Source organism: Aythya fuligula, chromosome 25, assembly GCF_009819795.1.
Source record: "Aythya fuligula isolate bAytFul2 chromosome 25, bAytFul2.pri, whole genome shotgun sequence".
Lineage (NCBI taxonomy): Eukaryota > Metazoa > Chordata > Aves > Anseriformes > Anatidae > Aythya > Aythya fuligula.
The window spans coordinates 670,381-697,849 of record NC_045583.1 but is presented as its reverse complement, the minus strand read 5'-3'; the positions used below and the strand labels follow the sequence as shown (position 1 = coordinate 697,849).

Genomic DNA, 27,469 nt, shown 5'->3' with positions numbered 1-27,469 from the left:
AAGCACAGTAATAGAACCTCAGTCAAAATATTAGCGAAGTTATGTTCCAACACAGCACCTTGGAACGTTCAAGGACAGTGTGCCACAGGCTGTCTATATTAAATATAAAAGCTATTTGCTTTTCGATTTTATCCTTTAAAACACTTCCAGGTATTAACACCAGGCATTTCAGCAGGGAGAATGAACTCTTATTTGCTGGATTTTTATGGTTTATATTATTTTCACATGTAAATACATTTTTATGTATGACATTAACAGTAGTTTATCACGGGTAATAGTTCTCTCAAAGCCATCTAAAGTACTAAGGCAATTGATAGGACGCTTTGTTTTCACAGGAATAGATGTTCCATACTGCTTTAGCTGAAACTTAGACTTTAAACACTTTATAGTAGGATTAAGATATTTAAATTCACTTCTAGGAAGGAGTCCTATATTTTCCCTTTAGATTCAGTAAAGGAAGTACCATAGGAAGACGCCAGAAAAATAAGTTAGAGATTATTATTATTTTTTTTAATTATTGACAGTTTTATTGTCATTGTCTCTTACACCATCTGCATATGAATAAGGATTTTCAGAACCTTCAAAAAAGCTGAAAGTGGGACATTTTTTAAAAATGCCATAGAATTACTAGGGAGTAATAAAAATAAATTACAGCATTGCAAAAAATGCATTTCACTTTGCCATAGAAGCTTTGCTATTCCATTCTATACACATTATTTTACATGTTTTACAATAGACATGGAAAATAAATTCACATGAACTAGGCAACACAATATACTAACCAAAGGCACTGCCAACAGTATTTTGCGCTTTAAGGAAGGGGCCCAATATGCCTGTCCTAGACACAGCTCAACTGACTGTTGAGACTTTGAGTTTCAGTACCTACCATTTCAAATGCCCCATATCTTTAAAAAAAAAAAAACAAAGGAAACAGCCCTCCCCTTTGCAGGAGGTTTTCAGCAGCATTCACGGTAATTGCATAAGAAGCCATGCCTTCTACAAAATTTCAAAGACATGCTGGGTTCCAGGAATGGAAAAGGAGATAGTCACCAGAACTCTAATAGAAAACAACAGCAACAAGAAAGAAAAAAAAAAAAAGAAAAAAGATCTTTGCAACTTTTAGCCAGAAAGATAAGGGATTTAAAAACAAACATCTGGATCTTGCTTCTCAGAACCAATGGCGGTTTCTGCAGTTTTCTTGCTCTTGACTGAACAGAAGTATTTATACAGTGCTTTTAAGACTCGAAGCACTAGATAAATGTTATTTGAATACTTCACGAGTACATAGCAAAGTAGTAAGTCTTACAAACGGGCAGACAGCCCTAGAGCTGGAAAAGTGCTGCTCTATTTGGGCTGCTGCCATATTGTTAAAGGTCATCTGGGTAAAGATTACAGTACAGCTGGGAGGCCCTTCCTGCACTGCATGCCAGAGGCTGGAGCCCTGTTTGCAAACCCTTTTACACTACTGACTAAGATATAAGCTGGAACTAAGCTTGCACGAAGTGGCATTTATACAAACTGAGAGGCTTTACGTGATGCAGTTATGCTCCCTTACAATTTATAAACAAACATACTCAAGTATAAACCTGGAAAAAAAAAAGCCAAACAGTCACCTCGCAGAAAGAAATACAACCATTCCTCTTCTCCCTATGGACAAAAGCAGCCTCATCACAACAATACTTCAGGTAACCGGGGGGAGCACTGACAAGGCGTCTTGACAAAAGCCCCTTCCAAATCTTCCTTAGCCCAAATGTAAAGTTTTCACACTTAAGGAAAAAAAATAAAAGGCACTGAGGTAAATTTTAGACTCTTTCAAGTTGTCTCCATCACAACTGTTACCTAATAACCCGTTCCCTCCCTTCCCACTTCATGTAGGTGGGATTGTGACAGGGAGCTCACAGGGACACTTGGTTCATCAAGTCAGTATGAAACATTTCACATGCTCCAGCTCCTTTTAACGGTCTCTTCTCTTTTTACACTTGGTTGCTGTGTCCTGTGTAAACAGAGGGAAGACTGAACCTGGCTGTGTGCAATGTGCTCAGTGCAAAGCACTGAAAGTAAACATGGGGAAAATCTTTTATCGGATTGGCATCCCTGTAGCATTCCTTGTACTTCAGTGATCAGGATCTCTGGTTCGAGTTGCAGCAGTAGCTGACACTCCAGCTACAGGATTTTATGAAGGATGGGAAGTGCACAAGCATTGGAGACACTGGGAGCACTGAGCAAGGGGGAAAGGCTTCCTCCTAGCTCCAAGTACAGAGCAAAACCTGGCAACCTTCCTGTGCATGCAGAAAGAGCACCGGTTGTGAGCAGGGAGGGAGGGAAGATGAGCACACAGTGGCCCAAGGAGGGAGAGCACGGCGTGGTACAGACTGGAGAGGTGGGAGCAGCACACAGAGGGTTTAGCAAGAGGAAGCATGGTACAAGAGGGTGATGGGAGGAAAGCAGCTGAGGTTAATAGTTCCCTTATTCTTCCTGGTGCTAAGGATTTCTCGCACAGGCAGCCTGTGCTCATGGTACCACCTCCACTCACTGGCCTCGGTCGAAGCTCCTCTCCCTTGGTGTCAGACCTGTTTGTAGCTCAGAAGGGGTTTGATTTGTGAAAGTTCCTGAGCTTCCCTGGACTAGTCTGTTGGATATGTATTGCTAAGTGTTCTATACAGAACTATCATCCCATGCCCACATCTTCACGCTTTTCAAACACTTTTTTAAAACACAGGTCCCAATTCCTACAGCATAGAAAACCAGTAAAATACAGGCTAACTTAACTAAGCATCAGGGATGTTTGCTTTAATTCAAGTCTGTTTGCAAAACGAAATTAATTAGAATCGAAATGGATGACTTTTCCTGGAATTAATGTCACTAAGTTTCAGTAATACTTACTAAGAGACTGCTGGGGTGTTGCAGCTGCCATCGTGTCACGACTTTACATTTCACTGGCCGGCTGAGCCCTGAGCGAGTCTGTCTGGCAGGGGCTAGAGCTGCAACACCCACGTGATTTGGTGCAACAACCCCCTCCACTTCATCTGCTGCTTCCTGCGCTCTACTTAAGAAATGAGAACTCAGCCACACGGGCACACACAACGCAGCTGCAGCACCTCAGAACAAGAACAAGCAAGTTGCTGGGAGGAGCGTGAACAGCAAGTTTTACCCCGCTTAGAACAATTAGCCAGTAGATGTTCCTGTTGGGTTTAACATTCAGCATTTTCCACGAAGCTTCTTCATCTGATGGTACAACTGAAAAGCGAACCAGCAGCTGGGCTTGGTTTGTTGACGGCCACAGCTCTGAAACAGGCTTCCCGTTCTCTGACTGGCTCTGGTCCTGTGATAAGAGGTTTCAGAAGAAGAAAATACAGTATGTTCATTTTATGAGTGCTGTGTGCCAGTCCTTAATGGAAGGATGAATGGGGAAAGTGACCACTAGAAGGTGTCCTGAGAAGTGTCTTTTAATTTTAAAAATAACATCTAGCTTAGTCTGATTCCCAGTGCCTCCTGAGAAGTTAGCCAGGCTTTCCTCCGGCTTCTTTCAAGGTCTGTTGCAGTCTTTGTTTAAACTTCTCATACTTCCTTTGCACTTGCTGGATTTTGTCCTTCTCTTCTTTGTCCAGTATCATTAAGAAGTTTTGTAGCTCTGGGATGGAGAACGCGTCCCACTGCAGAATCAGCAAAACCAGAGAGAAAGTGAGCACACGTGATTTACCTTATTACTTTTGTAGCTTTTCCTGCAACAAAGCTCTCAGCTGAGAGCTGAGATCCCTTAATAAACACTGCTTTGTGGCTCCTCGGCAGCCAGCATTGCTGCAGCACCTTCACCAGCTGCAGCCCAGTCCCGTGGGCAGGGGAGGTCCTGCAGGATGCTGCGGCCACCGATGTCTGTGCTCATCCTGGCAGGGAGCTTTACTGCAGCCTAAAGCCAAATGTATTACCCAAGTGTCCTGGACTTCTATTTAAATTAGTGGATTACTAATCACAGTGTTTAGCTAATCTAATTATTGAGGGTTAAATCTGGGACAGCACTGCATGGTTCTGTAAATAGAGCATGGTTTGGCCATCAGAAGTGGTCTCAGGATTTTCACAGCTCTAGGTTGTTTTTTGAGATCAAAATTTAGGAGCAATAGATGACCAAAAGATATATATATATATATTTTAAAGCAAGTCCATTCAGCTGATAACTCTGGAGAGCAGCTGGTATCAAACTCAGCATTTTAGGTGGTAAAACCAACAGCATTAGAGGGAGAGAAGCAACCACACACCAGCACTTCAGCCTGCACTGACTGCTGTAAATGTCTGGGGTCTGTCCCATTGCCCACTGTTAAACACTCACATAAAAACCAAGGCAAAGAGTCACAGACGTACCTCAACTTCCCCTGTTTCATTTTCCTTCAGCACAAAGCTGAGCACGTCTGTGTCAGGGCCAGCCAGCAGCCGGAGGTACAAGGGGTACTCGGTGAGAGGGAGCTTCTGGAAGAGAACTGCAATGGGAACAGACATCCACCATCAGCCTTCAGGTGCCAGGGCAGGAGAGAGCTCAGCAGGTTAATTTGGACTAGAGAAGTGGTTCATACTGCTCAGAAACATAGCAGAAGCAGTTGAGCATCCATCAGAGATCTATGACAATCTGTTCAGTCTTACATGACTTCAGCCCATTTCTGATAATTAATAATTCCCTGTTAATTTTAGCAGCATCAGCTCTCAAGGTCAGGCCGTTTATCCATCTGAAATGCAGCCACAGCCCGCCCACCACACCACTGAGCCCTGGAGGGATGCTTTCACCATGTTTCTGAATCACAACGTAGCAAGCAAAACCCATCAGCCCTCAGAAAGCTGGCGGCTCCGAGGGTGCAAACTCACCTTGCCCGTCCTTCCGCATCTCCTTGAAAAGTGCAAACTTCTGGGGATTATCCACCACCATGAATTTCTTCAGGAGCCCCTGGATCACCTCGCTCACCGTGGTGGTGCTGCTGATGTGCAGCTGCTTGATGGCGTCCAGCGGCAGGTAGAAGGACGTCCTCTTGTCCGTCATGTCCGCCAGGTTCACCTCCTTGAGGGCATCGTAAATGGACTGCGGCCGGATCCCTGCCGGCACCGTCACGGGGCGGCGCAGCTTCAAGTGCACTTTGATGAAGCCGGTGTACGTCCCGTCCTCATTCTGAAGCAAAGGACATTGCTGTGACTGACCAACGTGAGGTACCGGACAGACTGACATGAGGTACCTGACTGACCGACGGCCATGAGGTACCACAGGGCCTTGCAGGCCAGGCCGAGCTCACCTCCTCCTTCCCCACCGCCCCTGAGGTGCTTTCTGCTGCTCAGCACTGCAATGGGTTTGAGGGTTTTTTAGCAATCGTGTAAAAAGTAACTAGTAATTTAGGGTTAGTCACCATCGACTTCCTCCTGTTCCTTCCACTCCGCGGTGACTCATCTCCTCCCATGTTTGAGCTATCGTCTCGTATTTAAAATCAACGCTGCTACAAGTTCGTAATGGAAACCATTGTATGTCACTTGCAGTTGCACTTCAAGGAGGATTTGAAACCTCTGGGAAGGGCTCTACCCCCTCGTGTTCGATGGGATCTCACAAGTTCCCTCCCCACCTGTCTATGTGCTGTCACCTTGTGGTGCCGGGCAGTACGAAACCAAGTGATCCATGCCAGGAGCCGGGAGCCTGTGCTCCCACCAAAGGGGCTGCCAGCATGCATCGAGTCCCAGAACTGTGCTTGTACCAAGCTTCAAGGAAAGTACCTCAAGAGTAAGCATTTGGGTCCCAAATTACTCCTGTAAATTATGAGGGCTACAAAATCACTAGGCGAGACATTCCAGCAGAGCTCACTGTGCAGCTTTCACAAATAAAACTGTTCTAAGATTGACTATTTTAAATATTATTTTTATTATTATTATTATTTTTTTTTAGATGTTAGCAAGCACCAGGAAGTTACGTAGCTGCCATTCTTAGAAGTTCTAGAATTTAGTTCGTGCTTTATGAAGCTTTCCCCCCCACACTCTGTAAGATCATCTGAAGCCTGGTGGTACTCTGGTCTGTAAACCAGGCCGCCTCCTGTCCTCCTCGCTACCTGTCCCAGGCTTTGCCTACAGGTGCTGATAAACAAGCTCACTATCAAAGCTTCAAAATGCAACGCAACTACTGTGGTTCTTAGATCTCTGCTTAAAGAAGCATGGCGGTGGCAGATTAGAAAAGAATCTGTTTCTAGAAAGGCTGCGTGCCGCTAAACTCACTTCAGGACAGCTGCTGAACTGCAGCCGGAGTCCTGCCATGACTCATCCCCACCCTCCTCTGCAAGTCAATGGCAGCACGTGTTGGCCAGAGATTACTGGGTGAATTTCCCCCCACTGAGATAGGGCAGAACAGTCAAAAAAAAAAAAAAAAAAAAAAGAAAAAAGGGGGCAATCCAAGCAGCACAGAGCAGAAGAAAACACAGGTCAAGTGAGGAAGACATGAACAACTCTACAGCCACGAGCACTCTGGCCTTGGAGGCTGCCTTAGGCTCAGTCCAGAGCCCTGAGAAATCAGCACCGGTCTTTCTGCATGCAGCCCAAACAGAGCAATACGTACCAGCTTCATCAACAAGCAGTTTGTAACTTTTGCATTGTATTTTTCAATTTTCTTCTTGATCTCCTCGACGGTTGGAGGCTCAGGTTTTTCTTCTACTGTTTTTGTTACATTCTGAAAGGAGAGGAGACGGGCTTTAGCTGGCTGATATATGGAATAACCCCACATCTGTTCAGCTCCTCTCTTGCTTGGGAAACGCACAAAGATGCCGCACAGCTCCTGAGCTTGTGCGAGCAGTGATGGCACAGGTGGAGATGGTTCCTATGGCCAAGAGGGTTCATGTGCAGGGACAGAAAGATCCCTGCCCCAAATCACTCCTCTAGAGGAGCACCCACCAGTTGTCTATCTATCTAACAGCCATTTCCGTGGAGCTACAGAGGCTCTGCTGGTGGAGAGCCTTGCTACTAATTCCTCTTACAGTGCCGAAGTGTGAAAGCCGGGTCTTGTAAGGGATTAGAAACAGGGTCAGGCAGTGATTGTAGCAGAAGTGCCTGGTGAGCCTGGACCCTGCACACAGCTCCTGCAGAGCTGCAGCAGCACAAAACATCACATCCCTGCTCCCTGCAGAGCCCGGCCCTGACCAGGAGTTACAGCCTGGTAAAAGCTGGGTCTGACCGATAGACACTGTCCCAGGCAGCTCTGTGCTCCCCCACACTGAGCTGCAGAAAGATGAATAAATGTTTTGGAAGCACTAACGATGGTTCCCCACCTCCTGGGGGGAAGCCTTACTGCTGCTGTACGGAGGGGGAAATGGAGGCACAGGGCAGTAACAACATCCCAGTACAAAGCAGGGCGCAGCAGGGCGAAGAATTCAGCCTCTAAAAGCTGCTTTCAAAAAAAGCCACCCGCACCTGCCGAGCATTTCTTTGCTGCTTGAGATGCAGCTGAAAAATCACATCCTATTTATAGCATTCCCCCGCGCTGCCGACCCGAGCCGGGCAGCCCCGCAGCAGCCTGCGGTGTTCCAGGAACGAGCTTTCAGCGGGCTCACCCAGGCAGAACCTGAAGTTAAACCTCTGCTGGATTCCTCCTCCAAGCGATGTGCTGCTATTGTCCAAAGCTTTGGAAATTACAGCTCAAAGCAATAAAAAAATAAAAGTCACATCAGCAGCAGGCCAAGCCAGCAGCATGACTAATAAATTGCCCACCCCAAACCCAGCCACCACAGCCCAGCCCGTGTCAGAAGCTGTTCAGCGTCTGCCCGCGTGTGGGCTCGCCTGCAGGATGACGCCTGCTGCTCACCAAGGGTTTGGGGAGCTTCCTTTGGGAAGCAAAGCGACAGATTTGGCGCGTTGGTGGGGTTAGCCTGTAGGCTGCGCGTGGAAATGCCACCAAGAGTAACAGGAGCACACAGCCCTGCCACGGAGAGGCGGCTCTCAGCCCCCCCAGACGCAGCCCAGCGTTTGGAGCGTTCAAGCAGGAGGGCAGCAGATGGGTTTGGGGATGCTGCCAGCAAAGAGCCTGCTGCTGCCAGCCCCATGGGTGCCCAAGGCCCCCCCAGGCTCTGCTGCAGAGCTGGGGGGCTCCTGAGGTGCTGGGAGCTGCGGATGGCTTCCCGCAGTGGTAGCGTTTGTAGCGGTCTGCAGCAAGAGCCTGGGCACTGCTCCCACCTTCCATATGCCAAAACACCGCAGCACCAGCTGTAAAGGCCCATGAGCCACCTGAAAATGAAATGTCAGGACAAAATCCCACACGTGGAGCTGGGTGAGACAGTGCCTGTGCGTGCCTGGCTCTGCCGAGGGAGCACAAGAGCCGATGACTGTCCCCAAATCCCACCGGGAAGCCACCAAGTAGGTGGCTGCACATCCAGGCAGGGCCTTTGCCTGCTCCCACCCCAAGCTGCGGGGTCTTCTGAGGCTTGGGGCTGTCCCCAGGTGCTGGAGCTGTGCCTGCACCACCAGCAAGGGGCAAGGAGGGGATGGAAACCCAGGGCACGAGGCTGAAGAGACAGGGCTGCTGTAACATCCCCGGCTCATGGGGCTTCTGGGGTCACCTCCCTGCATCCCACCCCCAGGTACTGCGATTACAAGCCTGAAGCAGGCTCTTTGGATAAAAGTCCACCTTCAAAATAAACCCAGAGCAGCCTGCTGCAGAGCTCGTGGCTCTTACAACACAAAGATGGAAGCCAGGACTTAGACAAAATGAAACTCATGGAGCTAAACAAGGACAGGAGTTCCCCAGCCACACAGGAAAGCCCAGAGGTGCCCACGGGTCTCCCTAGGGGAAAAAACCTGCTGCTAGGGCAGGGCTGAGCCCACCGCAGAGCGGTCACAGAGCTCCTGCCTCGGGGTCTGCACCAGTTTGGGTATCCCCACTGCTCGAGGCCCCTGCAAGCACATCCCAGGTCTGCAGCGGCTGTGAACAAGCCTGCGTGTGTCCTGGAAGACGCTCAGGGGCCGTATTTCACACTGCAAAGCTCTGCTGCCTCTCCATAAAACACCGCCTTCCCCAGAGACAGGCTATGAATACATCGCAGCCCATGCAGCCTGCAACCGCGAGCAGCAATCCCATATTTTGTGTGGGCTTCCTCAGAAGTTCACGTTAACGGAGAGCAGAAAGCGTGAAGGGACGTGCTAGCGAGGCTGGAAAGGCTCAAAACGAAGACTTTAACCTCCAAAGGGAGAAAAAAGAGGGGGGAAAAAAGCAATTTGGGAGCAGAGCCCTGCTCCTCCCTGGCAGCCCCACTCTCCAGGATTTGGGGCTTTTCCCCCCCAGATGTGGACACGGAGGGAGGCACCGACCGCGGGGCTGCAGCCTGCCACACAAGCACACTGCACAGAAGCCAGCATCGCCCCGGGCTAGCCCTGGTATTTCTTTCAGGAGGAGAATTGAGCCCAGGACAAATGAAATTTCTTGATCGCAATCTGGCAAGATGGCTCCAGCCTCGGGACTTGGAGAGCCCCGAAGTCATTCAAGCAATTCTCCAAAGCAGATTTCACAATTTCTGCTTGAGGCTGGCAAACAAGAAACCTCCAAACACAGATCTCACAGATCGGTGGCAGTGACCCAGTGCAGGAACACTCACGTTGTCGTACGCTCTCCTCCTTGTTCACTGCCCAGCAGAGACCAAAGCAGGGCTTTGCTGCAGCAGCTAACAATCCCACATCAACACCCATTCATCATAAAGGCAATTTCAACTCCCCAATTTATCAAAAGACTCAGGCTTCACTGCAATCTACTGACTGTAAATAAATAGTTGCACACAGGTGTTTTGCTGACATGGGAGTCTATTAGAAAAGAGTAAAGGGTAGAGAATATCTGAAGTGGCATTAGGGAAAAAAATACAATCAAGAAGCTTCCTTTCCAGTTAAGAGATGCGCACTCGGAAGCCCTGAGCATGCAGCAGGCCAGTCCCGTGCCAGCAGAGCCCAGGACAGGATCCTTCTGTCTGCAAACAGCCTCGTAGCTGCCCCGACCACGCTGCATGCAGAGCCCGTGCATGCTGCACTTCACCCGTGGCACAAACACAACCCGGCGCAGACCAGCATCCCTCCAGACGTGCACAGCAAAAGCAAACGGATCGGCTGAGTCTGCCTCTGTCACTGCAATCCACTCCTCTCCAGCAGGGCCAGTCCCTCCCCGTGATGTTTCCAGTGGAGGAAATGAAGACGTGCCAGCAATTACGAGCCCTCGAGCAAGGTGCACGTGGATGCCAGCGGTTTCATGCAGGGCACAGCCAGGACCACGGCTGCTCCCCAGGGCTCACAGCAGGCACAAGCTGGGCTGCTCTGTGCCCCAGGGAAAGGCACCTTCATGCCCTGCACCCACCGAGAAGCCAACGAGGAGCCAGCCTCCCGCAGCACTTCAGAGACAGACATGAGAACACCCAAGCCCCAGTTAATTTCTCTTCTATGTGCTTGTGTTTGAGGCAAACCCACTTCACTCGCAGAAGAGGGAGCAGGAAGCCTGGCTCAAGACCACGGTGACGATGGCTCCGTTCGAGCACCACATCACATCCACCCTGCAGGTCTCACTGACAACCCCACAGCCAGGCCCGCAGCACATCCTCCAGCTTCCCTCCCCTGCAAAACCAGAGCCCAGGAAAGCACACCCAGACAGTAACGCTGCCCGTAAGTCACACGCCTCATCTACGGGTTTTGACCAACGCAGGCGTACGTCAAAATGTCCCCAGACCTCGGGGCCAGCCACACGCGAGAGCTCCCAGAGCAGCACCCTCTACTCCAGGGGCTGCAGCCAAGCTCAGAGCACAGCCTCCAGCACCCAGCTGCCTCCCAACAGCCCGACCTGCCCTGGGCAGGCTGGCCCCAAAGGGAGGATCACCCCCAGGAAAGTGGGCTCCAGCTCTTGGATGTCACAGACCCAAGGATTTACAAGATCAGTGTGCCACGGGGTGGGCCTTCTCCTTCCACACACAATTGTAATTGAAAAAGAAAAAGGTTCAAATGGCCACGTTGCGTTCTCTTAGGGTCACTCACGTTCTAAGTCACCACACAGCTGGTACAGAATTAATTTGCTCTTGTTAAGCAAAGGGGGTTTAACCATGCCCACCGCAGCACGGCTCCAGTTGTGCAGAGCCACCGGCCCCGTGCAGCGCTGCCCTGCTGGGACACAGCTCGGAGATGTCCCTCAGGAACAGCACGGGGCTCCCGAGCCCCTCGTCCCCTTCCACGTCAGGTGTAAAAACCAACCCAGAAGCTACCACTGCCACTCCATTAGCATTTAAGAGGGCTAGGAAAGCAGCTGGGCCGATTCTTTTGCAACTGCTCTGATTTTAGAAGGAAGACTGCAGCGCGTTATGAAAGTCAGCTGGAGGAACACTGCAACAAGGCAGCACAGCGAAAAAGAAATCTTCACAGAGAAAAAGAAATCTTGGTGTTTCACCCCACCGACAGCACAGGACTGATCCTACAGCAGCCCCGCCAGCTCGCCCTGCTCCTGCACACCCCAGGCAGAGGCTGCAGCAGTCCCCGGGGAGGGCGGTCAAAGCCACGAGCTCCAGCCCAGCGAGGTGGGAGCGAGGCTTTGCTCTGGGCCCCTGGGGGACACGGTGACCGTGCGGTGGGACAGACACAGCCTGGAAGGAGTGCTGCTCCTTCCACCGAGCGCTGAGGTCTGCTAGTTCACAAACCTACCCAGACCTCTGGTTTTGCAGAGCTTCTGGTGCAGAATATGCAATTCTGGCTGAAGGGAGAAAAACAGAAGCTAGTAACCATCAACCGTTGCCACATTTCCTGTTGTACCGGGACAGGATGAAACAAGCTGAGAACAAAACAACCTCCCCATAACAACCCTGGTGGGTGCTGCTGAGCCCGTGGGGTCCAGGACAGAGCCTCGCTGGCCACCTGGGCATGGAGTGGCACAAAATGCCTGCACCCAGCCGTGGTGCACCAAGATGCAGGCACAGGACTGAGCCCAGGGCGCCTGCAGAAATGCAGAGAGATGAGCCCACGTCCTCCTCCTGCCATCACAGCATGCTGCAAACACGCTCCCCCCTCTATAACCAGCATTATTCCTCAACTGTAAGAAATAACAGCGATTACAAGACAGGACTGGAGCTGATGGTCAGCAGATGGGTTGCCCAGGCCAGGTGCCCTGGGAAGGGTGAGTTGGCCACGCCAGGCTCCCCTCCACAATCCTGCAGTTGTCTAATGAGCCATGAGCTCGTGACAGACTGCTGCTGGGAGGTAAAACCCCACGGGCCACTGTGAGTGTGGTGATGTGCTCTCAGAACAGGGATTCTAAGCCAAGACAGGCACCTATGAAGCCTTGGTGACCTTGAGTTATTGGTTCATGAGGACACCAGGAGAGAAATGCTCCACTTCCAGATAAAGAGCATCAGTCCTGCTGCCACCCCTCGCTGTCACAAAGCAGCCTCGTGGGCACTGTCCCTGCCCGCTCGCTCCCCATTAATTTCTCCTCACCAGCTAATCAGTTAATGAATTGAAGAGCAGAAGTGTGGAGATGGATTTGGCCTGCGTTCTTGGCAACATCCATCCTAACCGAAGGCAGGAGAGGCCAAGTCTTCCCTCTGTGTGCTCGGGCACGGCTCCATCCCCATTTAAATCAGTGCCGCAACAATTTGTGCTCCCCAAAACGCAGCCTGAGCTCTCAGCGGGGAGCTGTGACATCCCTGCAGCCCCCAGTGCCTCCCCCTGCACCAGACACAGACCGCAGCTTTCACTGCCTGTGCCAAGTTCAAACAACGCTGCTGTTTCCTGTGGGGCTCAAAGCAAGAGGCTGAAGATGCAGGAGCATCTAGAGAAGAGGAAAAGGCTCGCTGCTGTGTTTTGGAGGTTAGAAGCGAGCAACGGGCTTGGTGTGTTGATTGCCATGGAGATTTTGCTAAGAAACTGCTGTTCTGCCACCTCTCTGCTCACCAGCAAGCACCCGATGGGGAGCCCAGCTCAGCAGGGTCAGGGCACCCCCGGCATCCCCAGAGAGCAGCCCGAGGAGACCCCAGCCCACATCAGGACAGATCCAAGGAACCTGCCAGGTCTCAGCAGACCTCTGGGAACCGACCACAGCTACTCAGGGGCCAGACCAGCCCTTCCCTTTAACTTCTAGTTAAACAGGATGCTCCCAACACCATCAGCTAACGTCCACCTGGTGCAATCAACCCACACAGGAGGGACAAGAGGGGTGTGCTGCCCAGAGCCACCACGGATGGGAAGCAGCACAGCTCATCCCATGGCCCTGCTCCACCACCAGCACGAGGGCTGCTGGCAGCAGTGCATGGGCAACCCAAGCTGCTGCTTCCATTATGTGGATGAGCTTCACTTCTCCTCCCCCCATCGGTCTCTTTTCAGAAGGCTGTACTGTAGGTTATCATTTTTTCCTCCAAAATTTGAGTAGTCCTAGAGCAGCAGTGATTTGGCATCCTTGCCATCTTGTGTTTTCTCACCTTGGCCAAACCTGCCCCTTTCCCTCTGTAAGCTGTTGATGCAGGGCCCGAGCAGGGCTTTTGCAGAGCGCTGAGCAATTGTGCTTCAGGCAGCAGCCACCAAAACCACTCAGCTGAGGAGGCAGGAAAATGCCAAGCAATAGATCTCCAGGGATGAAGTCACACTTGGAGATCCAAAATGGTTGTTTGCTAGCAGAGAGTGATTGCACTGGTGGTTCTGAAAATTAAAAGGAATTACAAAATTCCTAGAAAGAGGCTTTGCAGACTAATCTGGTTATTTGAACCAAGAAAATAATTTCTCTAATTATAGTGATCAAACTCCACTTTTCCCCCCCTGTTTAATGGCAGGAGGCCACTCTGCCCCCTCCTGCCCCACATAAAACATTTCCTCTCCAGAGTCCTCTGAGCCTTTCCCATCCCGCACCCCTGAGTTACCCGTGCTCAGCTAATTCCTGCCCAGTTCAGGGCTCTGTGGGCACACTGCACATCCTGGGCTTGGGAACGATTCCCAGGCATCTAAGGACAGACGTTGCCATTCCCAAAGACACCCAGCCTGGCAATCAAGTTTGGGTCCAGAGGGCATCCGCTGCAGGTGGCCACAAGCAGGTTCTGTACTGGTGGCTGAAACACGATGCTGCTGTTCCTGCACTGGCTGTGGCCATGGAAACAGTCCACATTCAGTGAAATTGCTCAAGAAAGGCAAGATAAGGATTAAGAATGAGGGGACAGAGTGATGCAAGGCCCCTGGGAGATGTCCACCTGTGCTTGGGCCTGCATCCAGCGCAACCTCTCGGAGCCAGCTCCTGTGCCTCCCACCCCCAGCAAGCCACAAAGCCCCAAACCTTCCTCTACCGAGACCCGAGGACAGTTTCCACCCCTAGCTGGAGAAATGCTCGGGACCCTCCTCACCCAGCCCCATTGCGCAACATCTGCTTGAGCAGCAAGCTGTGAGATTTTCATGCACAGGAACCATTTCCTCCCCGTAACACCAAAGCCCCAGCAGGCTCCATCTTCCCCAGCAGCCCACGCCGACCACATCCAGCCGAGGAGCTCAGCAAGAAGGCACCGCAGATCCCCAGCACCCCTCCGAGGGAGATGTCCCAAGCCCAAGGCAGGGTGGTGCTGGAGGAGCTGCAGTGCCCGGGCTCGCTAAGAGCAGCGTTAACCAGCGCTGGGTGCAGCCCATCTCGTACCAACATCACAATCTTTTACATCTCCTCCACAAATGAATCATCAAATGACATTTAAAACCCAGCAGTACGTGTCGGTTAATCATAGCGAGAGGGAGCTGGTGGCTGAGGCGGAATATCCCACGTTAAACCCGAGGGAAAATTTCTTCAAAGTGAAAAATAAAATTCCCAGTCGGTTGAAACCCAGCCCCAGGCCGAGAGCCCTGCAGGGATAAGGGCCCAGGTCACGGCCATGGCCCCACAGAAAGGCGAAACCCACAGCACCTGCTGAGGGCTGGAACTTTGCAGCCTCAGCCGGGCAAATATAGCAGAGCCTGGACAGGAGCATTTCAGTACTGATGATTTAGGGGGGTCTGTGCGTCCCCAGGCTCTCCCCGAGCCCTCTCGACACCCCCCGGTGCTGCTCCCCAGCAGATCTCATCTCACAGCCCTTCAGGGTGCTTTTCCTGAGCAAAACCCCCACTTCCGCAGCGGCTTCTCTCTCCTTCTCCTTTTATGCTCAGTTCTGGTTGGGGCAAAGTTTACGCCGGGGATGTTTCTTTTTAAACAAACACTGAAACACAAAGCAGCTTCATGCATTTTCTGTGTTACTGTTATTACAAAAATCATGTCCTGGGGCCACACGCTGCCCAGCCAAGCGCCCTCTCCATCTCCAAGGCAGGCACACACACACTCGTACACCCAGGGACGGACCACCCCCCTGTTATCAAGTTTGTGGACGGATTTGGTCCTGAAACTTCCCCATCTCACTGCCCACCCGACAGGTACAATACACGCAGACAGCGGGTATTTTGTGGGGCCAGATTGTGGATTTCTGTCAAGGACACTGACCCCTGGACAGCAGCTGCCAGCTCGCAGGGCTGCTGCCTGCCCCCCTAAAGCTGAAAATCCCATTTGGAGTCAGCTCCTCCTCCGTGGACCCTCTGGGAAGGGGGGCGAGCTGGTATGCAAGAGATGGCTGCGAAATCCTGCAGCAGAGCTCTGCTTCCCCAGCGAGGCAGCAAGCCTGCAGGAGGCAGGTAGAGCCCCCCCAGACCACGCTGCTCCTGACCCCACAGCAAGGGAGTCCTGGCAGCACCTGCAGACCGCCGTGCACGGCCACCGACAGCCACCTCCCGCCCCGCACAGCGGCTTTCGAGCTGTTACCTTGGCAGGGACCTTGCACGGCGTGCTCCGGAAGAAAGAGGTTTTCGCTGTGAAAAAGCAATCCTCGAGGTCTTCGTCCAAGCTGCAGTACCCGCTGCTCATGCTGCCGCCGATGGTCATCGAAGGCGAGCAGAGGCGAGAGGCCAAGCGACCACCGGCGGCCCCGCAGCGAGCCGCGCTCACATCCTGGGCTCGCCGGCGCTCAGCTGCAACGGCTCCTTCTGCTCATCCTCCGGAGCCGCCGCAGCTATTTTGCTACCAGGCAGCCGCGCCGGGTAACCCTTCCCTCTCCTCCTCCTCCTCCTCCACCCGCCTCCCCGCGCAGCATGGAGGGCAGCGCTGCCGGCTCGCTCCCGCTCTTCGCCCCCGAGCTCGCTCAGCGCCCGCGGGCCGGCCTCTGGGGCACCCGCGCAGCATCGCCTCCCCCTTCCTGCTGCGCGGCCCTGCCGCTTCCTCTTGCAAGATTTCTCACCCTGCACGCAGGGACGAGGTGCTGGGCTTGGCCCCGGGTTCCCCCCAAAGCCCCCCGCGTGGCTGCTGCCCAAAATCCCATCGCCGCTGCGGGCTGGCTTCTTGCTCCTGCCGTTAGCGCATCCCCGGGAGCTGCATCTGCTGGGAACCAAGCCCAGCCTGGACCAAGCCTGAAGGATCTCAAGGAGCTGTGCGGCCCCAAAAGGTGGTGGGGAAAGGGGGTTTGGCGAGGACATAGCCCCAAACCCTCCCCAGGGGTGGCAGGAGCCCCGGGCAGTGCAGGAGGCAGCGGGTGCCCCCCTGCTGGGTCTGGGGAGCAGCGATTCCAGCAGAGCCTCCCCCAGCTGGGGCAGGATCAGTTGTAAGCCAGGAAAACACCACCTCAACCCCATTCACACAAGTCCTCACTGCAGAGGGATGAAAACACAGTGGGGGGCTCAGGAAGAGCCCCCCCAAGCACCAGCAGCATCCCTGCTCCCTGTCAGAAACTCAGCCTGGCCCCTGCTCAGCGCTGCCTCCTCCATCCTCTGCTCCCCTGGGCTGGAGCAAGGGGACTCCTGCCTGCTTTGTGGCTCTTCGAGCTATAAATATTTAAGAACTTCACAGGCAGAGAACACATTTTCCTTCTCCTCCACAACCCCGTTCCTGAGGTTTGTGAGAGTCCTTTCCAGCATGGCAGCAAAGGAAGCTGCAGCCGACCCCAGCGCACAGCCCCACGCTCCCCCCCGGCAGCACACACCCCATTCAGTTCCCTCTGCAGACCTCACAGTCAGGTTAATCCCAGGTGAAACCCCATGAATACAGTGCTTGGCAGCAGCCAAAGCAGCATCATAATTATTTCAGAAAGGAAAAGGGAACAAGGCCTGAAGGTACCGTGCCACTGAATAAAGCCATCCCAGGCACACACTTCAATACTTCATGCAAGACCTGGCCAACCCACCCAAGGATGAATTAAAAATGACAGGAGGTGCAGGGAAGGGCAGCACAGACCAGAGGTACAATGAGGTTTCCATTCCTGGAGCCAGCCTAGGTCAGGAAAGAAGGAACCAGAGAGAGCACAGACATGATGGAGAGCTGTAAAATCATGGGAGATGTTTACATTAATAACATAAGTTCCAACCCCCAAAAAAGAGCACTCTCCCATGCCTTCCCTGAACTCATCGCCAGGCGTTCTGCCTGGTGGATGTGGATGTACAAAGGTTCAGCAGAAAAAGCTCCCGGAGGTTGGGATGCAGCCCCCAGGAGACCCCAGCACATGCCCACAGAAGGCCCTGGAGCAGCCCACCAGACAAGGCCCTGCTGTGCCCAGGTGTCTGCTCTCCTGTTGAGTCCTTCCCGTCCCTTTCAAGGCACAATTCCCATCACCAACAGCTATTTTTACACCACGCCAGCGAGCCCAGGGAGCTGGCAGGCAGGAGCCTTGGCTCTAGTCCCCGGCTCGAGTAGCTGCAGTAGGACCATCAGCAAACCACCCCTGTACAGCGGGGCCACCACTCACCCCATCAACTCACGGGGACCTTTCAGCTGCTCTGCAAGGGCTCCCAGATCCTTGCACAAACCCCATCCATCCACCCATGGAGCCTCTTCCCCTCCTGAGAGGCTGCAGACGGCATTTCTCACCCTTCCATCCGTATCCGTCAGCTGAAGGACTTGAATTGCTACGAGGCTTTGAGAGCTCCGCACCCCCAAGCCAGCAACATGAATACAAAACGGGATGTCAGCACTAGCCGTGCAGCAGGACGCAACATCTGCATCTCAAAGCAGAAGGCACGAATCCAAACGGCATATTTACAAGGCAACTTGTAACACTGCGAAAAAAATCAGCTGTCCTCTTAGCAATGTGCATCCTTCTGCAGTGGCACCCAGCTCCACCAGGCTATATTTAGCAGAGCAAGAGGCTTACATCGAGCGTGCACGGCATGAGCAGAAAGCGAGCACTGGGCCCATACGGGGTGTAGGGGTCGGGTCCCCACTGAAGCCTCAGCCCTGGGTGTTTTGGGGTGAAAACACAAGAATGAGCTGCAGCAGCAGCTGTGCAGGTGGAGCAGTCACTGCTGGCACTGCTGCCCCATGCAAAGCTTCCCTGACCAGCCTCGGTTTTGCCACCACAGCCCACTGCCTGGGAGGTCGCCACCATTAAAAAAGTAAAATAAAATCTGATTTTGACCCTTCTGTCCAGCGCCAGTCTGCACTCGAGCCCACCTGCAGAACAAACCAGCGCCCGGGTGCAGAACTCTGCGCAGACCGAGGGCCACAGTCCTGGTGCTGAGCCCAGCGGGGCTTTGCCAGCTCCAGGAGTCTGAATTGCACCCAGGGAGACTAATTGGGGACCCGAACGTAACGCTCTCTTAAGTACTTTGCTGGATCAAAGCCCAAATTCTTAATGCCTGGTATTACACGGCAGCAGGACTTAACTGCGTGCAATTAAAGCAGCTAGCTCCCCGACGCTTCTGGTTTGCTTACACTTGTAATGCTATTTACTGACTCCCAACTACGCCACCTCTTAATTGAAGTTTCCCGTGTTTCCAGAGGCCAATCCCCTTTTCTTCCCTTGGTGTATTACGGCACCCTCTTAGTCTTTCTGAAATACCGACACCATTTCCCCTTCACCTTTCCATTTTCAAGCAGCAAGAACTACCCGGCCAACAGCAGCACAGCAGGAACGGGGCTGGGTGCTCCCCTTATGGGCCCAGGTCGTGAAAATCCGAATACCCACCTTTCTTCCCAAATCCCACCCCGTTAAGGTGTCCAAGCCTAAAAGGCGTAAGGGACACAGGCACTGCTGGTCCCTGGTCAACTTCTTAAAACCGCAAACAAGAACATATTTACTGCTGTGATTTACTCCCATCTGGCCCCAAGCAGACCCCGGGCAGTGCAGCCTTTCCTGGGACAGGGAATGCCCACCCAGGGCAGGCGTACGTACAGCCTGCAGCTGGAATCGGAGGGACTTTTGCTCCCCAGGTGCGTGGGGGGATGACACCAGGGTCACATCAGTGACAAACCGCTGCGAGGCACAGGTCCCACGTTCATTATCAGAGCCATCAGTAACCTCGGCTGCCCTCATCACCCTGAAGAAACACCTCTTCCTAGTTTTTCTAAAAATTAAGCCTTTTTTTTTTTTTTTTTTTTAATGTTGCTGGGGGAAACCCACTGACATTTGAGGGAGATGTAAGCAAACAGCTACAGCTTCACGCCCTTCTTCAAATAACTCAGGGAGAGCCCCTCCAGCGCCGGCAGCTCCCAGCAGCACCACGCTCAGGCGCAGCGCAGCATTTACATGCAGCCCGTGCCAAAAATACCCAAACCACCTTGTTAATTGGGTTTCCTCCAGATTTTTTTGACACCACATAAAGCCAGCTGTTGAAGCAGCCGTGTGCTGCTGTGCTGCCTGGTTTAGCAGCAGTGGATTATGTGAGCAAAAGCAAGGAGAGCTGCCCGTGTCCAACCCTGTCCCTCCCCGTGCACATCAGACCCAATTCAGGCAGGTTTTAACCTGCCTGTGACAAAACCTCCCCCATCAAACCCTTTGGGAGCAAGAAACAGGTCTCAGAGAGATGGGGTTGAGCATCACAAGGCGACCACCACCACGGGGACCCCGGCGTACCTGGCTGCAGGGAGGCGCGAGGGTGCTCTCGGGTGAGAGCTGCCCGGGGCCGGGCCGGCGGCAGTCCAGCTGGATGAGGCTGTGGCACTGCGGGTGGCACGTGTACCTGCAGTCTGCAGAGAGAGGAGAGCACAGTGAGCACCCACACTGTGATGGGGGGGAGCCAGGGACCCCCAGGGCAGGGTCTCCAAGCTGTAGACATGGGCAAGCAGCAGCAAAGCCTGTCTGCAAAGACTGCTCCCGTGCTCCTTCCCCAGGGAACCTCATGTTATGATGCTCTGGCACGGACAAAGCTCCCACCTCGTGTCCTGCTGCCTTTCCCCCACCTGCTGGGGCACCAACACAGACGCAGGATGTGTCCAAGCCCCACCAGACCCACACGGCCTCGCGCCCCTTCCCCGCTGAGCTCCTGGGGAACATCACAGCACCAGCAGCAAAGCTTGGCCACGAGGAAAAGGATGCTCAGTTCTCCAGCATCAAGGGGCAAACCACCCTGATACCAGACAGAAGTCAGACTACATCAGGTCACCTGCTGTGAACACTTTTGGGGGGGTTGCAGTGACCGAGGCATGGATTTACCATCAGAGTGCCCCAAAACCAGGATGCAGGTGGTGGCCGTGACCTCCAAGCCCCCGGCAGGCTGCCCTGGAGCAGCCAGGCGTTGGTACAACACATTTGCTTCGGCTGCTGCCCCGTCCTGCTGCGGGACATTAACTAGTTCCAGGCAGGGATTCCACGGAGAGCCCTGGGATCCCCTCCTGGGCCATGCACCTTGCTCTGCCTTGGGCACGGCCAGCACCTCCTGTCTGACACGGCAGCAGTCAGCTCCCCCCAGGGTTTTTCCCAAAATCCAGACTCCTCCATTCTCCCCTGGGAGCAGCCACCAAACTCCTTCTGCTTTAAAAGCCCTCCCAACCCGTTTAATGTTTAACTGCCCTACAAATGCCATTACAGCAACTTCTTACACCATCCAAAATTCCAGCGCGGTCACTGACCTGAAAAATAAAATAAAAAATCCCCCCAAAACAAGGCAAAAGAGTTGACACAGCAGAAGGAGACGGGACTTTGGATGCTCCCGGGTGCACCAAAAGCACGCCTTGCACTCACTGCTGCAGTGCAGCAACCCCAAGCAGCAACACCGCCGTGGCTGAGCAGGATCCCTCCTGCCCCCAGCACGTGCCCGACACAAGCCCAGCAGCACGGCGTCCCCAGGGACCTCAGAGCCCCCACGGCAGCCAGCAGCTCATTGAAAAGCAGCCCTGGCTCCCCCCATCCCTCCTGCTGCCTCTGCAGCACCGTGTGGTGGCTCGGTGCCGTTTTTTGCTATTTATTTTCATGCTGCTCTGAATCGGTTGGAAATCTATAGATATTTCACTAACGCCAGTGGCGTCGTTTGGTATCTCCATGGAAATAGGCTGGCACTCAAGCAAGACGGGCTCAGGGCAACTCACGGCCCTGGGGTGGAGGAAAGCTGGGGCTCCTGCAGCACGGGGACAGGAGCCGTGCCCCGTGGGGAGCAGGGCACTGCAGGGACTGGAGACGTCCCCCAGGGCTCTCCCAGAAGAGCCAGCACAGCTTGAAGCAGGAGATTCATTTACTGCTGTGAATTTCACATCATCACCTTCCAGAGCAGACCTGGAGCGGGGGATACGCCTCGAACCTCCCTGCAAAGGACCCGCACGTGCACATCTCAGCCCCTCCAAAAACCAGTAACACCAGAACAGGAGTCCCCTCTGCAGGAAAACCCGCATTTTCCTGTTTTCTACTTATTTTTCTCTCCCTTTGGCTTTCAAGTGATTGCTTTTGAATGCCTCTGGTTTGCAGGAAAGCAAAGCAATGTCCCACCTCTGCTCCAGCAGTGGGGATTCCTGCGCAGCCCCACACGGGAGTGCCCAAGAACAGAGCTGGTGCCTGGGGGCAGAGCATCGCCTGCAGGGGAGGCAGGGGAGTCAGTTCTCATTTAGCATTCATCTGGCACCAGCTGTCTGTCATTCTCCTCTTCCAAGTCAGTTGTCTCAAGTAAGCCTGGGGGAAAGCAGGGAGTCTTGCCTTTTTTTTTTTTTTCTTTAATTTGAGATAAGCTGAGCAGTTACGTGGTAATTTAATGCATGACCTTCTGAGCAACTGAGCAGCCGCTTACCAGGGGACACTCACCAAGTCTCTGATGGAGGTCCCAACCTGCGGGGGCTCCAGGTGCAAACAAATAAAAAAGTAATCACTCCCGGCTGCCTATTTCATCCGGGATGTTCAGATTTAGACAGCTTGCCCCAACCACAGCCCGTGGGGCAGGAAGGCTGCAGCACCTGCACGCGGTGAGGTCCGAAATGCGTAACATCGGCCACAGAAATCACAGCTCCCGAGCACACCGCGGGCAGGCATTTCTGTACAGGATTACAGCACGACACCTCCTTAGTCACCAGCACCTATTAGCAGGCCTAATCACCCGGTATCTGGCAGGGAGCACTAATTTTAGAAAGCCCGCACAGCTTTAGGAAGCCGCCACGTGACGGGCTTGCCAGGAGCCACCGAGGCAGGATGCCTCCACTTAGGCTTTGAGATAATTTCTATTCCAGTCAAACAAAGCAACACTTGGAAACGCAGTTTCTTTTTAAAGGGAAAAACAAACAAAAACCCAAAACTCTGATCCCAATATAGAAAAAAAAAAGAAACACAAAACAAGCTAGTGGCTGAAAAGAATTTCCCTTTATCCACAGATAAGGTTTTTAGGGGAGATAAAGCTGGCTGGTGCAAAACAGCCCCATTCATTTAGTCCTAAATATAGCTCTGCAGGCACCCTGCCCCTTGAACGCCCCAGATGAATGCCATCCCCAGCACACCTGGAGCCTCCCCGTGCGGAGAAGATTTCTTCCATTCATCCTCCAGCCCCCAAATCCCTCGGACAGCTCACACGCACACGCCTGGAGCTCGCCACACACCAGGTTTGCCTTTGTGCTCACCCGGAGCCACCCGACGTCACTCGGGGTAACCTCAGCCACGGCTGCAGGATGTGGCCCTGTGACCTGATGAGAGCCGCGTGTCCCCTCCTGGGGGGCAGGATGGGACCAGGGCACCCCCACAGCCTCCACCCAGCACACACAGGAGAGGCCCTGAGCTGCTGGGAGGCCCCCAAACACCTCCCGACACCCCCGCAGCAGCCGCCCAGCCTTGCCCCTGCCCCATGCCTGCATCCAGCAGTCGAGGGCTGGGCGGGTTTGGGTCTAAACCAGGTTTTTGATTTTTCAAAGCAGGGGGAAACTGAGGGAAGGGTTTTGCCTGTCCAGACCTGACCCTTCTGATACCAGTAACTTGCCCGGGGGTCCCCTGCACCACTGCAAGGCCTGGAGCACAACACCAGCTGCCAGGCAGATGATGCTCATGGACCAGATTGCAGACCTGAGCAGAAACCTCTCTGCGGGCACCAGGAGCAGGGCCAGCACCTCCCCACCACGCTCCTTCGTGGCAGGAGCAGGGCAGCCCTGCAGGAACCCCATCACACCTAATTAACAGCAGCAAGCCATCACGCAGCAGCCAAACACACCCGGCCCCACCAGCCCCTACCTTTCATCAGCAAGACCTCCCTCCTCGGCCGCTGCAGCCCCTCCGACCATGACTTCGACTTGGGAAAACGCCCAAAAATTTTGCGGATTCGCTTCGTTACAAGCCCAAAGCAAGCGGCTGCCTCCACTTTCCCTCCCGACATCCTGGCGAGAGGAGACCGAGAGCTCCCTGGGCCAGCACGGGAGAGGCTCTGGGCACTGCAGGAGCTGCGCCTGCTTCCACGAGAGGCCTTCCTCCCGTGGAGATAACGCATCCACAGCGCCCATTTACAGCCCGCCGCTGTTTGACGGATATATATATATATTTAACAAAGAGGCAATGCACTCAGCTTGGGGCTGGTGCATCTCAGGGCTTGTCCGGCTAGCCATGGAAAACTTTCTATTTCTGGGGCTTTTTGCTTGATAAGATAAAACAACCCAAGGGAGGAGATTAGAGCCGAGAGGCAGTGCAGGACCCAGCCGCACGCGGGAGGTCTCGCTCCCATCTCCTCCCTTCCCTTCACTGCCTTTCCCCTGCGGTCCTGTAAAGCCTCCGACGTTTAATCAAGTGTTAAAGGAATACATCGAGGGTAACTGCACTTATAATTTTGACTTTAACTCTGCAGAGGGGTAGCCAGGTTTTAGATCGATGCTGCCGTTCTTTCACAGCACCCACCGGTTACAGCTGCGCCGGGTGCTGAGTGACGGGGTGGGACAGGCACCCCCTAACAGGGCGCCTTCAACCCGTCACTCACAGCCTCGCATTTCCATCCGTCTCATCTCTGCTCAGGCATCTTCTCACAATCAGGGCAGTTTCCCAGCACCTCGTGCCACACATTCTTCCTGTCTTACCCCTGGAGTAACACAGATGAAAGTTCCCAAATTTCCCTAAACATCACACCAAGCAGGCAAGGAGGTAACACAGGGGAATTTCTTGTTCACAGCTCACTGTCCCGACCCCTTGAGAGCCTCCCCACGGCTACACACATCCCTTCTTCCCACATCCAGAGCATCCAGCTCAGCTAACCCCACCAAACCAGGAAAGAAATGGAGGGAAGAAAAGCCCCAGGACTAACCTGTACAGCAAAAGCCGGAGCTTTTCCTGGCATTTCTCTCCATAGATACTTCCTAAGGCATTGGGGCTGGACTGAAAGCAGCCAGGAGGATGACCCCAAAGACCTGAGCTGCCCCAGGAGCCAGGACAGAAGGTGCAAGGCCCAGGGCAGGTCTCAGCCCCTGCCCACACACACCTCTGTATCCCTGATAAGTGACTGCCCTGCTCCGGGAGCTGCGGGCAGGATGCGCCCCACGCCCGCCCCCGATCCCACAGCACCCACCCCAACACCTGCGAGGGCGAGCAGCCTCAGGAATCTGTCCGGGCCAGCTAAATGCAGAGAAACACAATGTGCCGTGGCTCTGCGAGCTGTTAGCAATCATGATTTACAGTGGTTAGAGCAGAGATGTGACAGGGCGTGGGAGGACGTGGAAAACCCTCGGGTCCTGGAGAGCTACAGGTGCAGAACCCCGCGACAGCAAAGCTGTGCTCCTTGAGAGCGTCCCCACCTGCCAAAGAACTCCTTACCCTAAGCAAACGGCTGCTCAAGAACCTGCAATGTCAGAACTGCAGTTTGCTAACCAGAAAGAGAGACGCTGTGTGTTTTGCCGGCTTTTTTCTTAAGGAAATGGGTCCCGATTCGGCAGTGCTCGAACATGAACTGAACTGCTCAGAGGGGCTTCAGACCCTGATGTAAACCCAGACACGTGCTGAGGCGCTTTGCTGAGCCAGCTCCACGCTGCAAGATGGATCAAACCCTGCCCTGGGACAGAGCCGTGCCTGCCTCTGGGGCCACCAGGAGCTGGGGAGCCCCAACCCCTCCTTGGGGCAGCATTTCACAACCAGCCGTCCTGCAGGGCAGCAGGGGTGGTTTTCTTACAAAAAGCCCTTTGGCCAACAGCCTCCTATGTGGGTAACATCCTGGACATCAGAGGTACGAGCTCCATCCTGTCGGGCCAGGAGGGCATCGAGCTCCAGCCAGGCCCTGCTGGGCCCCCCCAGCTCCCCACAAACCACGAGAGCAAACACCCAGAGGTGGCTGCGGTCACTCCAAATGTGAGCGACACGCCCGGCTTAACCCACCCGGGCCAAGGAAACAGTTCCACGGGACTTGATAAACACAGCCCAGGAAATATGTGAGCAGTAACTCACACCCCGAGCTGCCCGCAGCAGAGGCCGCGGCACAGCCCTGCCAGCACAGACACGAGGCCGGTGAAGGCCGGGGGCGAGAGCCCAGAGCAGAGCAGATGGTGGAAAAAGGCGAAGGGACGAGCACTGGGATGGGTCTGTCCTCGGGTTTTGCTAGCAGCTGCAGTTCCAGGAGCAGGAATTTCACAGTCAGCACCTGCAACACCCGTACAGCAAGGACGGGAGCATCCTGCAGGAAGAACCGGGCCGCCTCGGGGTGAGCTGGCATGGAAATGCAGTGAAGTGCTCTCAGGAAAAGGCAATTTTGAGGCTGCACCGAGAGCTGCTCAGAGCAGAGCCAGGGAAATGGCTGGAGGGGACATGGAGCAGGTGGGAGGGAGGAGGAGACGCAGCCCCAACCTTTCACTCAAGACCACCAGATCTGATGTAGATACAAATAGGTCAGAACTGCACAAACACAACCCCGTGCGTCCTCAGGCTGCAAGCTGAAAGCAAACAAGCAGCAACCCTGCACCAGAAGAAAGATTCACCACGGAAGCAAGCACTCCCCTTCTGCAGCTCTCGGGCATTTGTAAAAGGAGCCACTGCTGGGAGGACAGCCAGCACAGAAGATGTTCCGAGCATTTCCACTGAAGTTTCCCTCCTTCCCAGCAATGCTGCTTGGCTGTTGGGGGAATTTCAGAGGCAGAACTACTCCCACAGCCTGGATAATTATCCATGGAACTGAAAAGGGAAATAGTTATTTAAGATTGGTTTCAATATAACTAGGAAAAAAAGCCCTGTGAGAGAAGTCGCTCAAAACATCTATTTATAGTGCTCACAGCACCACAAAGTGCTGGGGATTAATATTTCAGATCGGGATTTTCAGAACAACCACCAGGCCCCCTGCACCTCACCTCATGTGCGAGCCCCATGACAGCTTGTGCAGGATGCCTGGTGAAGGACAGGAGCCCAACAACATTTGTTTTACTTCAAATAAAGCCAGGCTCATCCTTTCAGCACGTTCATCACACATTTGCTGGGGTGCAGCGGGCGAGCTCCCAGCCCCAGGGAACACACCAGCCCTTACAGCTCTTCCAGGGAGTCAATCAGAAAGGGCAGGCAGAAAGCAAAGGTACTACTGGCAAAACGCATCTACATCACCCCCTTAAAAATAATTCAACTAACACTGCACTGAACAAGCTCACCAGCCCCAGCACACCCCTGTCACTGAGCTGTCTGGGCTCCATGTAATTACCAGCAGCCCATGCTAAGACCTTAACGCGATGCAGCATGGCCATATGGTGCAGCCACCTCCCGACTGCCCTTCATTTCCAAATGGCACCAGGAGGCATGTGTACGAGCCCTGCTCACACCACACCACGCAAATCCCTGCTAGAAACATTTCATCAGTTCCTAACTCCAGGAGAGCCAAGTGTAAGGACCAGAAGGGGCAGAGCGTGGCACTAACTGCCCCAGTGAGGCTGGCGTCACAGCATGAGCCTGGCACAGTCCCCCAAATGAGCAAGAAAATAAGCAACAAAGCCTCCTCCAGAGCTGCACAGGGGGTCCAGCTCATTGCTTTGCCCCAAATAACCACCAGCAACCTGCCACCCATGCCGACACCAAGGGCACCCTGGTCCCACATACCCCTGATGGAGTACAGGTGATGCTACGTGCACAGACCTGGGGTGAATGGCATTGGCATCACCAACTCCTGCCAAAAATCACAGGGTGCTGACCCCAACCAGCACGTTGCAGTCACTGCACCAGCCCCAGCCCCAGAAGAAGCCTCCAGCCAGTGAGCGTTTCCACCTCGGGCTGCTTCACCAGCTCCAGCCCCAGCCATTCCCACACCCACGGTGCCAGAGCAAATTTCCTTATTAATTTCTACTGCCAGCCAGCAACAGAGA

The 27,469-nt window shown here is 53.7% G+C and overlaps 1 protein-coding gene across 1 annotated transcript; it reads right to left on the bottom strand.

Moving 5' to 3' along the window:
* Positions 1-1,113: 1,113 nt before the first annotated feature.
* Positions 1,114-16,014, bottom strand: RASSF5 (Ras association domain family member 5). The gene is made up of 5 exons (XM_032203336.1): positions 15,764-16,014; positions 6,569-6,679; positions 4,852-5,149; positions 4,357-4,472; positions 1,114-3,653 (listed from the first exon to the last, which is right to left on the bottom strand). Exons 1-5 carry the CDS (start codon positions 15,881-15,883, stop codon positions 3,501-3,503), a joined length of 798 nt encoding a protein of 265 aa, XP_032059227.1. The 5' UTR covers positions 15,884-16,014; the 3' UTR covers positions 1,114-3,500.
* Positions 16,015-27,469: the final 11,455 nt, after the last annotated feature.